Here is a 16,118-nt window from a genome sequence, read left to right on the forward strand (position 1 = left end):
CATCAGGCTTGGCTCCAGGAGTCACTGAGGGACTTTCCGCTCGGTGAACCCCTGCTCTGGAGATGGGTGCGGACTGTGGAGACCGGTCCCCTCAATCTACCAGGAAAAAAACGTCTGTGGCCTCGCCCGTAGGACATCCTGTTGGGAAAACGAGGCCAGATGGATCAAGACAGTGAGCTGGAATGGAACCTAGTAGAAACAACCTTCCCGCCGGATCATCCGAACTGGCGGGAAAGGCGTGGGACGTAAAAAAAAAAGGTCCCTTCATGTCAGCCGCCTCCTGGGTTATGCCAGGCAACCCCTCAGGGCGCCGTCAGCCGTGAGCAGTGTGATGGCCGATGCAAAACGAGGTGGGATGGGGTGAGCATTCACTCAGCCCCCCTCCACCGACACGACGCTCTCCAGGAGGGAATGAGCAGCGGGGGGCTGCAGCTGAGCGCTGCCTGTCCCGGAGGAACCATCTGATTCGCTCCGAGGGTCGGCGATAAGAGGAAAATTACAAGATGGCGTTGTCCAGCGTGTAGCGACCTGTCACTGAGAAATATTCCTCGGCGCTTACCTTGAAACAAGACTGCTCATCAGCTTCTCCTCGGGGAGGAGAACTCACCGGACGACCGGAGGTCGACTGCCGGGCCAAGCATTCTTAACAAAGGTTGGTCATCTACACAACTTTCCTTCTTCGTTCTTCTGCCAGTGCTATTAGCTCGCTGAAGAAAAAATGGGAGCCGATTTCCCGCTCTTAACGTAATTTATACGGACCGGGTGGGGCCCACACAGCAGGTGGGCATGGACTAAATTTTTCAATGCGATGCTTTGCATATCGGGATAAACCCACTAAGTGACAGCCTTAAAGGGTGAAGCCTATACGAAATAGAACCACATCATCTTCTCAAAGCAGAGACGAGAACCTGAAGTTCCCAAATCAGACACCCTATGTTATGCTCTTTAAAACAACCCTGGCACCCCATACTCCCTCAGTACCCCCCACAGGATACCCCAGGAGCTGTGGTCATAACCCTTCTCCAGATCCGACTACTATTCTCATAATCATCACTGTCACATTCACTGTTCACTTTTATTAAATTTTCAGAAAATAAAGTTAGAAAACACATTTTATTTCCCAGTGTGTCTCACTTCAGGATCAACATACTTTCTAAGAACTGTGGTGAAATTAAAAGGGAGGGTTGAGTATAAAGGTTACAGTGAGTCAGACACATTTATCAGACTTCAGTGCTCACAGAGTAAACCTCAGTGGACGGGTGGAGACAGGATGTAATCCCTACAATAAATCAGACGCACCTTTCTGATGAAATGTGACCTACCTCTGCTCTGCCGTGACCTATGGTTCATCTTTCGATCCAGTTTATTCACATTGACACAAATAAAATTTCTTCATTGCTTAAACTCCACAAAAAACTATGAATAATGTGATGTTTGCAACACAATGTTTAGCTTGGAAAATAAATATTTAGGTTGGAGCTAAATATTTAGTTAGCAAATTAAGTGTTTAGCTTAGAAATTAAATGTTTAGTTTGGAAATTAAATGTTTAGTTTTAAAAATAAATATTTAGCTTGAAAGTTAAATATTTAATTTAAACCTAAATATTTAGTTCAGTAACTAAATATTTATCTTGCACGTTAAATATTTGGTTTGTAAATTAAACATGCATCTTGGACATAAACATTTAATTTGTAAACTAAATATTTAGTGTGCAGCTATATATTTAGCTTGCTAACTAAATATTTAACTTGCAAGTTAAATGCTTAGTTTGTAAACTAAATATTTAGCTTGTAAATTAAATAGTTTGGAACTATGACGTTTATAAATGTATGAATAACAGTGAAAATATGACTTTGAAAAAAAACAAAACTACTTTTTTTATTCTTATGAAAGGCTAAGTAAACCAAAATATTGCTGTTAATTTTTGACTGTATAACTTTACAAACGGCACCCCATACTGGGGTGCAGAATTTGTGCACAATTTTAAAATCTAATCTTGCAGGCTGCACATTGTTAGCGGTTTTATTTTTTAATTATTTCTCTATTACATGTTTGTGTTTTCACCTGGTAATGGTGGAATAAACGTAAACCCACTGAAGAGATAAACTCCGCCCGCCTTACTTGTCACTTCTAGCCGGATTATGTACCGGTAAATCAACAACGAGCGGACTTGTTGGTCTCTCCATCAGTACAGTCAAATTTAGGATTTAAGATTATTGAGCATGGACTTTTTTAGTCACATTTAGGGTTTTTCTCTGTGACAAATAAAAATAACAAGAATAAATGGTCTAAAGCTAAAAAATAATGGTTATTTGTGAACTACATTCTGGTGTATTATGTCTTTAAATGTAAAACCTCGTCCGTCTCCACCCTCTAAACCGTAAAAAAAAAAAAAAAGTCTAAACAAATCATAGGTGTGACGCAGCACAGTCTAAATCCTCCATCAGCTCTGCTTCCTGTCTGGAATAAATCCCGGGTTTTGTCGGTGTTTATCGCGCAGTCACGCGTCCCACGCACAGACCCGCAGTCCTCAGAGCCAGGGACCGGACCGGACTCGGTTCTTGTGTCAAACAGCAGCTTTATGCGGAGGGGCGGTCCGGCGCAAACGGTCAGCAGGTGGAGCTTATCAGCATTTCGTCTTTGCCTTATATTTTCACTTTCCTGCACGCCGAGTTTGTGTGAGAGCAGCGAGCTTCAGGAGGAACACCAGGTGATTAAATCATTTTTTATTACAACTTTAATAAATACACAGCAGCTGCGTCCTGGTCACCAGGGAGTTATTTCCGGGTCACTTCATCCAACGTTGTGCGCAAAATTCTGCTGGGGAAGCGCAGGTCTGCTAGTAACCAATCTAATGTTTATTAGTTAACTTTATATTTAAGAATAGACGTTTAAAGTAAAATAACTTCTCCACCAGCTGAAGGGACTCATGGGTTTCTGAAGTTCTGTAAAAGTTTGGAGTTTACCTGCCTGTATTAAGAGACGGGGGAAAATATTTATAATGAATATCTAAAATATTTAATTTTATTATAATTTTGGTAAACACTGTGAAACAACCTGTCGTCCAAATTGAGTTTAATTACCTACAGATGCGTTATGTGCTACTGTCAGTAAAGCTGCCTTTTCTGTTTTTCCTCTGAATTAGACTGATTAAAATCAAAGTACACCTCATGTTGTATTAAATAAGACTTGAGTTCTTGAGTAGGTAGATGGGTACAGAAGAATGGTAAGATTATAATATAATGATAACCTATAAGGCCAACTGAATTCCTTGTTTTCATTCATTCAACCTTTTATATATACAGGTTCTCATTGAGCCTCGAGTAGGCTCCTTTTTTCCATGACCTCACAGAATTCCTCCCATGCCTGACTATTTGCATCAGCAGCCACCAAAGTCCTTCTGTCCACTTGTACCTGTCGGCTGCTTCAGTAAGTCCTCCAGGACAACCTGGTCCTGAAGGTCCTCTTCTTCAGCTTGATGGTCTCCATCACTGCTGGTGTGACTAGCGGCTCCTTTGGTTGCCGCTCCGACAGGCACCACTGACTTTCAGGCCACAGCTCCAGGAAGCCGCATCTGCAATATAGAACCTGAACATGGCCGATTTGGATTCCATGTCGCCGGCCTCTTCCCAGTTCACCTTGGGCTTACCAGGTCTGTCCGGCAGCCTCTCCCACCATCTCATCCAACTCACCACCAGGTGGTGATCAGTTGACAAATCTGCCCCTCTCTTTACTCACATGGCTGCAGGTCGGATGACACTATTACAAAATCAATTATCAGCTGATGATGGCAGAGGTCCTTGCAGTAGTCAAAAAACTTGTCTGTGGCAGGGTGCCAGGGGTGGACGAGACCCGCTCGAGATGCTGAAGGCTCTGGATGTTGTAGGGCTGTCATGGTTGACATGTCTCTTCATTGTTTCATGGAGGACTGGGATAAAACCTGCAAAGTGCCAGACCGGGATGGTTGTTCCCATTTTTTAATGGGGAAGCAGAAAGTATGTTCCAACCAGCGTGGGATCACAATTCTCACCCTCCCCAGGAAAGTTTACTTCAGGATGTTGGAAGGGAGGTTTGGACAGATTGTTGAGTCTTGGATCCAGGAGCAGCAGTGCGGCTTCTGTCCTGGTTGTGGCACAGTGGACCAGATCTTCAACCTTGCAGAGTTGCTAAGGGGGTCATCGGAGTTTGCTTCTCCAGTCTACATGTGTTTTGTGGATATGAAGATGGCATATGACAGTGTTCCTCAAGGTATTCTGTAGGAGTATGGGGTCCCTGGGTTGCTTTTAAGGGCTATTTGGTCCCTGTATAAACAAAGCAGGAGCTGTATTCGCATACTTGGCACAATTCAAGCTCGTTCTCATTGCGGGTTGGACTCTGCCAGGTCTGTCCTTTGTCTTCGATCCTGTTTGTGGCAGGACAGGATCTCAAGGTGCAGTCATGGAGAGGAAGGTGTCTGGTTTGGGAACATCAGGGTCTCATCTCTGTTTTATGCAGATGATGTGGTTCTATTAACGTCTTCAGGCCAAGACCTTCATTGTTCTCTGGGCCTCTTAAGTCTGAGGCCATGGTTCTCAACCGTGAAAGAGTTCAAGTATCTGGGCATCTTGTGGACAAGTGATGGTAGGATGGAGCAGGAGGTGGAACAATGGATTGGAGCCTTGTTCTCAGTAATGAAGACATTGCTTCAGTCAATGGTGTTGAAGAAAGAGCTGAGTCGAAAGACAAAGCTCTTGATTTACTGGTCTGTCTACGTTCCAACCCTCACCTCACCTATGGTCATGAAGTTTGGACTGAAAGAACAAGATCCTGAATACATGTGGCCTCAATGGGCTTCATTAGCAGGGTGGCCAGGCTCAGAGAGAGTGTGAGGAGCTCCGTCATCCAGAGGGAGCTCAGAGTAGAACTGCTGCTCCTCTGCATTGAAATGAGTCAGTTGAGGTGCTTCGGGCATCTGATTAAGATGCCTCTTGAACGCCTCCCTGTAGAGGTTTTCCGGGCACGTTCCACTGGTAGGAGGCTCTGGGAAGACCCAGAAGTTGCTGGATGGATTGTGTGTCTAGTCTGGTCTGGGAACGCCTCGAGGTCCTCCAGGATGAGGTGGACGGTGTCGCTGGGGGGAGATGAGGTGGACGGTGTCGCTGGGGGGAGGGCTGTCTGTGTTTCTCTCCTTGACCTGTTGCCTCTGTGACCCGAATATGGATAAGTGTTACAAAATGGAGATGATAAACTAATACTTTTTTTTAATTAACTAAACTTGAAATATCAATTATGTGCAGTCTGTAATGTACATTTACAGGAAAGGTTTGTACATAGACATCTGAAATAACCTGAAACTTGACAGATGTACATGTCAGTCTGAAAAAAAGAGTTTTAAAAAAAAAATGTTGTCATCTAAAGAACCAAATCACTAAAAAATATGAATTGCTTGTACCAAAATTAAAAGGAAATAAGGAATGGTTGAAGACTTTTGCACAGCAGGATGTGTTCCTTTTTTTTTTTTTGTCATACAGCTAAATTGATTTTTTTTCTTCTGTTTTAGAAGTTGTGACATGCTTTTAATTTTCCTATCGCAGAAAACCGGAGCATCTTCAGTCATGGCCGCCATCAGCAGCTCAAACACAGATTTCGCCCTGGAGTTGTTTCGTACTCTGAGCCAAGCAAACCCCTCCGGGAACATCTTCCTCTCCCCGCTGAGCATCAGCTCGGCGCTGGCGATGGTCTACCTGGGAGCTGAAGGCGACACCGCGGCTCAGATGGCAAAGGTCAGCAGCGCACGCTCACACCGTCATCTGATCAGCTGCTGTGACATCAGTCAGTTTTTATTAGAGAAGGTCTCTCAAATCACCTCTTTGTGGGTTAGAACTTGGAGTACGTTATCCTTGATGTTCTAGAGGTTTCTTGAACTAAAGACCAGACAATAAATAACCGTGAAACTTTTATCCAGCAGAGTGATTACCTCCCCTCTGGGTGTTCCAGCTGCAGATGAAGACGACTTCATCTTTGCTTGAAAAAGCTCCTTGTGTCAACTGAACTGAACATCTGATCCTCAGTTCAATGAAAAGTTACACACTGTGTCGTTAAACCGCCCTGTGATTTCAGGCTCTTATCACTGGCATGACGCCAGTTGTGTTGTAGGTTTAAAGGGAGAGGCGTGTCCAGGGCGAGGCCTGTAGGAACACCTGGACTTTGACCTGACTTTAACACCTCAGGAACAAGTTCTGTATTGTTCACTGAAAAGCAGAACGTCATAAAAAAAAAAAAACTTGCAGAGGAACAGGAGTTCCTGAGCACGGAGCAGGTACTCTCAAAAAGATTGCTTCATCCAAGAAACCGTTGCTCTTTGTTCATATATTTTATTTTGATTTGTGTTGGTCAAATGACAATAGTTTTTCATGTACAGTGCCTTGGCTCAGGTTCACGTGTTTAAAACGCAGAACTAGAGAAAACACACGAATGACTTTGATTAAATTTGCTGGAGGCTAAAACGGAGTTGTTAAACATAAAACAACCAGAACAGCCTAAAATGTTCAATGGTAATTGGACTACATTTATATAACAATTTTCTATCTGATCAAGACAATCAAAGCTCGCATTGGAGGATGAATGCTCCAACCACTCAGCCACAGCCGCCCAAAAATGTTTAATGAAGGCCCAGATGAGCCGAATGGAGGCCATAAGGTGGAAAACTGTTGAGTAGAACATTCTCCCATAACTTACTTAAATTAAAGAACCACACTTGATGGAAGGAGAAGATTTCTAACTTGCAAGGACAGGTTACACAGATGTACAAGAAGTACACGCATGAAGCCCAGTCCCAAGAATCTGCCACGAGCAGCGTGCGCAGCTCGTTTTTATTCGCTCATCGGTTCGGTTCAGCCGAGCTCACAGACTCGAAGGCGTCCTTGAAGCGACAGCTGCACGAAGCGGCTTCACCCAGCTCCTTACTAACCCAAACATATGGTTCATGGGCAGAGTTAACATGCCAAGCCATAGTAGTTAAAAACATCCATGAACTTTGACCCAAAAATTCCCCAACAAGAAACGAGGCTGTAAGGGGGAGAAAGGAGGCTAAACCGAGCAGTACAGAGGCTAAAAGCTAAAGCAGCAGAACACAATCTAGAAGCTAAAGCAGCAAAGAGGAGCAGAAAAGTAGCTAACAGTAGGATAAAAAAATGTTCAAACTAAATCAATTAAACAAAAGCTAAAAATAGCAAAATGTTAGCTAAAAACTAACAGAAGCAGAATGCAAACTGAAGATGGTAGAATGTTTGTAAAAGTCGAATGTATCTGATCAACAACTTAAAGCTAAGAGCAACATAAAAAGCAGAAACGGATCAAGAATGTTGACCCAGATTTCAACAAGAACAATATTTTTTATAGAAATTGAATAGATCTAAATCTATTTCTCTGGGGTGTTTTTATTTAACAACTAAATGTTTTGAAAAGTATAAAAATAATATACACTGCTGTAATGCTAACGGATGAACCCCCGGGTAGATGGAAGGGCCTCCATTTAACTGTCAGAAACTTCAGTGGTTGGAGATGATTTTAGCGTTCTTACTCAAACCAGTTGACGTAGATGCATACACCTCCAGCCCGAGTTTTTCCTGTCAGCTCGGTCTCTGTCCAGCTGGAATGTTGTTCGCTCCTCCAGGTGTCGGGGATGGACGGGGCTGACCATGTTTCCACCAGAATTAGAGCACAACAGTTTGTTACTTTTCTCCTCGTTGCCAGCTCAAGTTGAAGATAGTCCTTTGTTTGTTTTCTTTGTTGCTTTCGGTCACACCGCCTTCATTTTACCTTGAGTCGGCTCGTGCAGGCGTATAACTCTGCTGCTCTGTGGGTGCCTGGGACTTTCTCGCGTTGTATGCCGAGACCTCTGAATGTGTGTAGTTCCAATAAAGTCCTGGAATCATAACTTACTCTGCTGTTCGTTCGGTGAGGAGTCGAATAATTGCAAGTAAAATAGGAATCCAGACTGCTGGGAGACAATGCAGCTGCAGCCGGACCCGGCGCCGCCATCTTGAAGTACAGTAGTCCCTCGCTACTTCGCGGATCGTTTTTCGCGGACTCGCTCCATCGCGGTTTTTCCAAAGTAAGTTTGGACATGACACATAACGGCTGATTGATGGATGAGCCACACGATCTGCATGGATTTTTTTTTTAATTTAACATGAATTATTTTAAATGATTTAGCACCTGTGTGCAGCCCACAGCTGTGGGAGAAGCTTCCTCCTGCAGCTGATCAGCTGATCTCTGTAAACTTCTACTTACTACTTGTACTATTATTTTTACTTTGTGGCTTTTCACTTATCATGGGGCTTCAGGGTACGTATCCCCTGCGATAAACGAGGGACTACGCTATATGATCTTGATATGAATACGTACCAGACTTCACATCTGGTTTTATCTGTTTAAACACATTTTTCTAATCTATTGTTTCTAATCTTCTGTATTATTATTTTAACATAAAAAATGTTTTTTTTAGGCTCTGTCGTTCAGCTCTGGTAAAGCTGTCCATGCAGACTTCCAGATGCTCAACACCGACATCAACTCTCCATCAGCATCTTACATCCTGAAGCTCGCCAACCGTCTTTATGGAGAAAAGACCACCAATTTTCTTCCCGTGAGTTTTCAGACTGCATGCATGTTTTTTTTCTCCTCTCACCGAATTAACAATTGTTAGTACTGGATAAAAAAAAAATAAAAAAAAGTTTTCTTCTTGCAGAAATTCCTGGAGGAGACTCAGAAGTTCTACCAGGCGACCCTGGAGGCCGTTGATTTCATCGGGTCTCCAGAGGACTGCAGAGCGGAGATCAACAGCTGGGTAGAGCAGCAGACGGAAAGTTAGTACTTGCAGCAGATTGGAAAGTTTTGCTACCTTCCTCTCTGGATTAGAATTAAAAATCACATTGTGTGCAAATCTTCTCTCAGGTAAGATAAAAGACCTTCTGAAGCCAGGAATGGTCACCCCCATGACGAGGCTGGCTCTGGTGAACGCCATCTACTTCAAGGGAAACTGGATGAACCGCTTCGATGTGGCGAACACCAAGGAGATGCCGTTTAAGGTCAACCAGGTACCAAATGATGCTGAACAGATTTAAAGCTGCAAGAAGTCCAGATGTTCTGGAGACCTGTTTGTTTACTGTATCCTCTGTGTGTCAGAACGAGAGTAAAACTGTCCACATGATGTACCAGATGAAGAAGCTCCCCTACAACTACATCCCTGACTTCGGGCTGCAGATTCTGGAGCTGCCGTACGTAGACAACGAGCTCAGCATGCTCATCCTGCTGCCCGAGGAGTCTGCAGACGGCTCCAACCCGCTGCTGAAGGTACACAACAAAAACAACAACAAACATAATATGCAGGAAAATCAAGATTCACTTTGTGAAAGCTCATTCACACAATTAAATTTTTCTTTTTGCTTTTTGCAGTCAACTGCGTACTTTGTGCTCATTTATCGTTTATATAACAAAATGTTCAGCTCATTCAGATGGATCTGGACCACAACATTTGCTTTTTGCAGCTTTTACGCTTGAAAATAAATTTATTCATGTTGAAAAATATATATTTTCCCCTAGGCAGCACGGTGGCGCAACTGGTAGAGCTGCTGCCTCTCAGCGAGCAGGTCCTTGGTTCAAACCCCGGTCCAGGGGCCTTTCTGGGTGGAGTTTGCATGTTCTCTCCGTGCATGCGTGGGTTTTCTCCGGGTACTCCGGTTTCCTCCCACAGTCCAAAAACATGCATGTTAGGCTGATTGGTAACTCTAAATTGTCCCTAGGTGTGCGTGAGAGAGTGAATGGTTGTTTGTCTCGTTTGTCTCTATGTGGCCCTGTGATGGACTTGCGACCCGTCCAGGGTGTACCCCGCCCCTCGCACAGTGATTGCTGGACATGGGCACCAGCGACCCCCGTGACCCAAAATGGAATAAACGGGTAAAGAAAATGGATGGATGGATGGATATTTTCCCCTTAGAATCACATTTAAATCTCTTCAATAACTTTGTTCTTGTTGAAAGAAGCTTTAGTGTACTTGTTCTATTTTGGTACTCTGAAGCTACTTTTAGTTTTTAGCTACTGGTTTTCTTCTTTTAGCTAGTTTTTTGTTGTTGCTACTTTTACTAGCATTTTGATATTTTAGTTTGGCCTTTTGCTGCTCTAGTGTAGCTTTTTGGAACGTTAAGCTGGTCTTTTGCTACTTTTAGCTGACCTTTTACTAGGCTAGCTTTCGGCTAGCCCTTGGGTGCTTTTAGATAGCAATTTACCACTTTTAGCTTTTACCAAGCCTTTTGATAATTTGAGCTAGCTTTGTGCTACTTTAGCTTTTGGCTAGCATTTGGATGCTTTTAGTTTCCTGTTAGACTTCTGATGCGTTTAGTTAGCATTTTGCGCTAAGTTTAGCTTTTAGTTTGTATTCTGCTTTTTTAGGTTTAAGCACTGCATTTCAGCTTTATTCTATCAAAGTCACTCAGCTTTAAGCATCAGCCTGCGTTTCTGCAGAACTATTCCCTGTGATGGGTCCAGTTCAGATGATCGATGGCTCAGTTCGAGCTGCGGCTAACACGTGCAGACAGTGACCAGATTTCTTCTGTCGCAGCTGGAGAAGGAGCTGACGCAGGAGAGGCTGAGCGAATGGACCAACAGAGCAAACATGGACGTCCAGTCAGACGTCCTCGTCCACCTGCCGAAGTTCAAGCTGGAGGAAGAGTACGAGCTGAACGAGCCCCTGGCTAAACTGGGCATGACTGACGTGTTCTGCTCCGGCAAGGCCGACCTGTCTGGCATGAACGGAGACGGGGGGCTCTTCTTGTCGACGGTGGCCCACAAGGCCTTTGTGGAGGTGAACGAAGAGGGAACAGAAGCAGCTGCAGCCACAGCTGGCATGATCTCCTTCTGCATGCTGAGGGAGGAACACTTCACAGCAGACCACCCCTTCCTCTTCTTCATCAGGCACAACAAGACCAAGTCCATCCTCTTCTTCGGCAGGTTTTCTTCTCCTCAGTAGACAGAAACGGCTGAAACTAAAAATTAATAAATTCAAGTTTCTACAAATCGAAGGTTCTTTGCTCTCTGTTGTTTTGTTGATTGAAAATCCACGGTGACATTTTCTGCTTTTGCACTGGAGTAGAAGAAATACCTTCTCAAAAAAGATTTATGATGAAAACGGTTCATGGTTTCACTTAAACAGCTATTGTTAAAATGAGGAATTATAACAGCTGATAAAAAATGTTGTTTTTAATCTTACCAGATCTTTATCAGTCCGTGCATTCTCTTATTCAGTCACTCTAAACGATCTATTGATTTGTCAATAGTAATTAATGTCTAACTTTTGTAAGCAATACTTTGACAATTAGATGGACACAATTTTCTTCACAATTTTATTTGTGCTCTGTTTTCTCCTTTTTGCATATTTGCACATTCTTTATTTTACTCTTCGTCCTTAGTCATCTGTTAATATTACCATGACACACTTTACATTTTTTTGCTGAATTATAATCAGCTTTAAGACGCTTCTTTAGCTTCTTTGTTGCTGTTGTGTCTTCGGCTCACTGCCAATTCAACGCCCCAAACATTTTCCTTCCATTTCTTGTCCCTAATATGTTGATTTTAATATTTATTCTGACAATCTGTGAGATAAAAATGAACAAAGTCTGCAGTTTAAAATAACTGCTATAAAACACAAAGTAATTAAAATGCACCCAAACTTAACTTAATTAAAAAAAACAGAAGTTTACCAAATAATTTAATTTATTTTTGTTAGTTTTGCTTTAAAATATTAAACGGGGAACATAAAATTCCTTAATCTTGTGTTTGTATTTTTAGGGGTTGTCTTAATTTGAAACTACATAATATAAATTTTAAGTTTTTTTTTTTTTTTTAGGACGTCAAACCTCCTTGTTAAGAGTTGGAGCTGATAAAGAACATTTAAAGGGGTTACTTGTAATATTTTGTTCAAGTTGTTAGTGTATGAAAACTTTTTATAAATGACCATGTTGACCTGAGGCAAAATATAAGATGATAAAACACGAAGATATATAGAACTACTGTCAGTTCTTGCAAAACATCCAAATAAAATGATAATTAGATTTCTTAATTTTAACAAACGTGTGTTTTCAGTTGCCATGAACACAATGAAGGGGACCACACATTAAAAAATGTAGAACTTGTTTCTTGTTTTTGGCCATGTTTAATTTATTTATCTTAAAAGACAATGGTTGTAAATTACAAACTGTTTCCTGAATGTTTTCACGGAGGTTGAACATCCTCTGAACCAATCTGAGCCAGACAAACCAGTTGATGACGGATGGACTGACTGTCCCCTCAGAAGGCATCTGTTGTTTTTGTAATGGTGGCTGTGATCATATACAGGTGTACCTGTCTCCAAATGAACATGCCACACACCATTATATATGGACTTCTCAAATAAAACAAACCAAAATGTGAACAAGGACATTGTCCACAAGGTCTCCTTATAATCACTGAGAACACAAAAGAAGATGAAAAGTTCTGCTGCTTTGGGATAAGATGATGCTTCAAAAGGCCACTGTCTCGTCCTGCGCTGCCATGTTTCCTGGTGTGCTTGAAGAGACACCACACTGGACCATGGGACGGCAGAAAAAGTCCTGGAACTGGACTCCAGAAGGGTTCTTATTTCAGCCTCCGAAAAACAGAAGCACGTAATTGTGCCTTAAAAAATAGAAACAGCCCAACTGTTTTCAGTTTGATGATATAACGAGCTGCTTTGGTAGGAAAAAATGCAACACTTTATGGAAACAGACAAATGACACATGATAAAAGAGATGCTGTTCTGGAATCAGCAGCATCAGGGTATCAGGACTGACACTGGACCCCATGTCAGACAGGTACTTTTAAACCGTCCTCTTCATTATCCCCAATCTGTTGAGCGAGCTGCTGGTTGGAACATCTCTGCCTTCCATTTGGTGAAGCTGAGACCATCATCCTTTCTTCAGAGGAACTGCAGTCAATGGAAGCCTCGTGGCATCAGTCTCCTTCACAATGAGCTGCCCTCTGGTTTTGATGGAGTCCTGCAGGTCCACACCAGGACTCTGTTCCTCAGGTGCCTCGAATCGATACAGTCTGCTGAAACATCTGCAGACAACACTGGATCACATACACATTATGGACAAATGTCAACTTGTTTCTTACAGCAATTTAAAATTTTATTGCATCAGAATTGCGTCACATTATTTAGAATTTCCATTTCTATTCAAAGTTACCAATTGTATTTTTTTATTGTTTTGTTGATCTTACATATTAATTTCTTACGGCTACTCATCCTTTTTTTTTTTTTACAACTGTAATGTAAAACGTGTTAGCAAAATAAAGTTCGATTGAAGAAAACTACATTTGATCACGTGGTTTCGACGTTACGTTAACTGCGTCTTTTTCATTGGCTGAGAGGAGATCACGTGCTTCTGGCAGCAGCGAGACCACTTCCGGTTTCTGTGCCGACGGCTAACAGGTGAGAAGCTGTTTCGCATGCTAATTTAACTCAAAATAAACTCTTTTTTTTTAATCACATTTGTACGACACAACCTTATACCGGTTCTTTAGTTTATATAAAAGTTTGTCCATCTACAAATAATGTAAAACGTTTTTAAAAAGGCGCGTATTTGGAGCTGTTGTGTGCACGCAGTCAAACTTTCTGACTGGTTTTACTGGTCAAGAGAAAATTGAAGTTTATAACTGAAAAGTAAAAGACGGGCACGTTTGTAGAGATGAAATTCATTGTTTAAATATTCCATTTCATTTGATTTGGTAAAATCTTGACTGGTATTTGATTAAACACCTTCAGGACCAGATGTTTACGCTCACCTGTCTTTTACCTGACCTGCAGCTCTGCAACACACACACCTGCAGCAACCACCATTAGGACTTTAAGCTGGATGTTCTCCACGATTTGGGCATCTTTACATCTATTTGTAGTTTATGTTTTGTTAGTAATTATGAAAAGTTTCCATAGTTTTATTTGCCATTTGCTTGTTTTCTTGTTGAAAACAGTCGTGGCAAAACTTTGAACTTCAACAAAAACACCCTGAAAGAGCAAAATACCTTTAAAAAAAAAACTGTTTATGATTTTACTGCTATATTCCAACAGTTAAACTATGTTTGTGAAAAATATGTGATGACAATCTGATTTTTTGTGGTATTGGACTCAGTTTTTTAGGGGTAAAGAAAGGTTTATTACTAGATGTTTAACAAAAATGAACAGATTCATATTATTCAAACTACAAACCGGATTCCCAAAAAGTTGGGACACTAAACAAATTGTGAATAAAAACTGAATGCAACGATGTGGAGGTGCCAACATCTAATATTTTATTCAGAATAGAACACAAATCACAGATCAAAAGTTTAAACTGAGAGAATGTATCATTTTAAGAGAAAAATCTGTTGTTTCCAAATTTCATGGCGTCAACAAATCCCAAAAAGTTTGGACAAGTCCATTTTTCCCACTGTGTGGCATCCCCCCTTCTTCTTACAACACTCAACAGACGTCTGGGGACAGAGGAGACCAGTTTCTCAAGTTTAGAAATAGGAATGCTCTCCCATTCATGTCTAATACAGGCCTCTAACTGTTCAATCGTCTTGGGCCTTCTTTGTCGCACCTTCCTCTTTATGATGCACCAAATGTTCTCTATAGGTGAAAGATCTGGACTGCAGGCTGGCCATTTCAGTACCCGGATCCTTCTCCTACGTAGCCATGATGTTGTGATTGCTGCAGAATGTGGTCTGGCATTATCGTGTTGAAAAATGCAGGGTCTTCCCTGAAAGAGATGGCGTCTAGATGGGAGCATATGTTGTTCTAGAACCTGAACATAGTTCTCTGCATTAATGGTGCCTTTCCAGACATGCAAGCTGCCCATGCCACAAGCGCTCATGCAACCCTATACCATCAGTGATGCAGGCTTCTGAACGGAGCGTTGATAACAACTTGGGCTATCCTTGTCCTCTCTGGTCCGGATGACATGGTGTCCCAGTGTTTCATAAAGAACTTCAAATCGTGACTCATCTGACCACAGAACAGTCTTCCATTTTGCCACACTCCATTTTAAATGACCCCTGGCCCAGTGCAAACGTCTGAGCTTGTTTAGAAATGGCTTCCTCTTTGCACTGTAGAGTTTCAGCTGGCAACGGCGGATGGCACGGTGGATTGTGTTCACTGACGATGCTTTCTGGAAGTATTCCTGAGCCCATTCTGTTATTTCCTTGACAGTGGCATTCCTGTTTGAGGTGCAGTGACGTTTAAGGGCCCGGAGATCACGAGCATCCAGTAGAGTTTTATGGCCTTGATCCTTACGCACAGCGATTGTTCCAGATTCTCTGAATCTTTTGATGATGTTATGCACAGTTGATGATGATAACTTAAAAGTTTTTGCTATTTTACGCTGGGTAACACCATTCTGGTATTGTTGCACTGTCTTTCTGCGCAACAATGGTGGAATTGGTGATCCTCTTAACATCTTGGCTTCTGAGAGACACTGACACTCTGAGAAGCTCTTTTTATACCCAATCATGTTGTCAATTGACCTAATTAGTGTTAATTGGTCTTCCAGCTGTTCGTTATTTGCTCAGTTTCCTTTTTCCAGCCACTTATTGCTACTTGTTCCAACTTTTTTGGGATTTGTTGACACTGTGAAATTTTGAATCAACATATTTTTCCTTTAAAATGTTACATTTACTCAGATTAAACTTTTGATCTGTCATCTGTTATATTACGAATAAAATATTGACATTTGCCACCTCCACATCATTGCGTTCAGTTTTTATTCACAATTTTAGTGTCCCAACTTCTTTGGAATCCGGTTTGTAGATTATTATCATAATGAGTTTTCAGTCGTACAGGATATTTGTCATGTTGTGAAATTTGTCTCTGCATCTTTTTATGTTAAAGTTAGCTTTTTGGCTGTCATCTCTTTTTTTTTCTTCATCTTAATAATAGTTTTTTCATCATTGTAGTTATTTTTTTAATTCTGTATTGTAGTTTTTTTTAATCTTTGGTAGCAGCTGTTTGATTTGATAAAATGTCTTTATTTTCTAAGGCTGATACTGACGCCTATTTTTAAGTTAGGGTAGATAATTGTGCATAGTTTTT

The 16,118-nt window shown here is 41.7% G+C and overlaps 2 protein-coding genes across 2 annotated transcripts in view; both read left to right on the top strand.

Moving 5' to 3' along the window:
• Window positions 1-2,403: 2,403 nt before the first annotated feature.
• LOC119430496 (leukocyte elastase inhibitor) lies at window positions 2,404-11,053 on the top strand. Its single transcript, XM_037697910.1, has 7 exons — window positions 2,404-2,711; window positions 5,575-5,763; window positions 8,490-8,627; window positions 8,730-8,847; window positions 8,936-9,078; window positions 9,167-9,334; window positions 10,599-11,053. Exons 1-7 carry the CDS (start codon window positions 2,583-2,585, stop codon window positions 11,004-11,006), a joined length of 1,293 nt encoding a protein of 430 aa, XP_037553838.1. The 5' UTR covers window positions 2,404-2,582; the 3' UTR covers window positions 11,007-11,053.
• Window positions 11,054-13,420: 2,367 nt separating this feature from the next.
• Window positions 13,421-16,118, top strand: part of LOC119407647 (GDP-L-fucose synthase) — a 4,944-nt gene continuing 2,246 nt past the window's right edge. The window contains exon 1 of the mRNA XM_037674467.1: window positions 13,421-13,484. The gene's annotated coding sequence lies outside the window, so the exon portion shown is untranslated. The remainder of the gene's footprint in view (window positions 13,485-16,118) is intronic.

The sequence above is a fragment of the Nematolebias whitei genome, chromosome 3 (assembly GCF_014905685.2).
Source record: "Nematolebias whitei isolate Nwh7 chromosome 3, NemWhi1, whole genome shotgun sequence".
Lineage (NCBI taxonomy): Eukaryota > Metazoa > Chordata > Actinopteri > Cyprinodontiformes > Rivulidae > Nematolebias > Nematolebias whitei.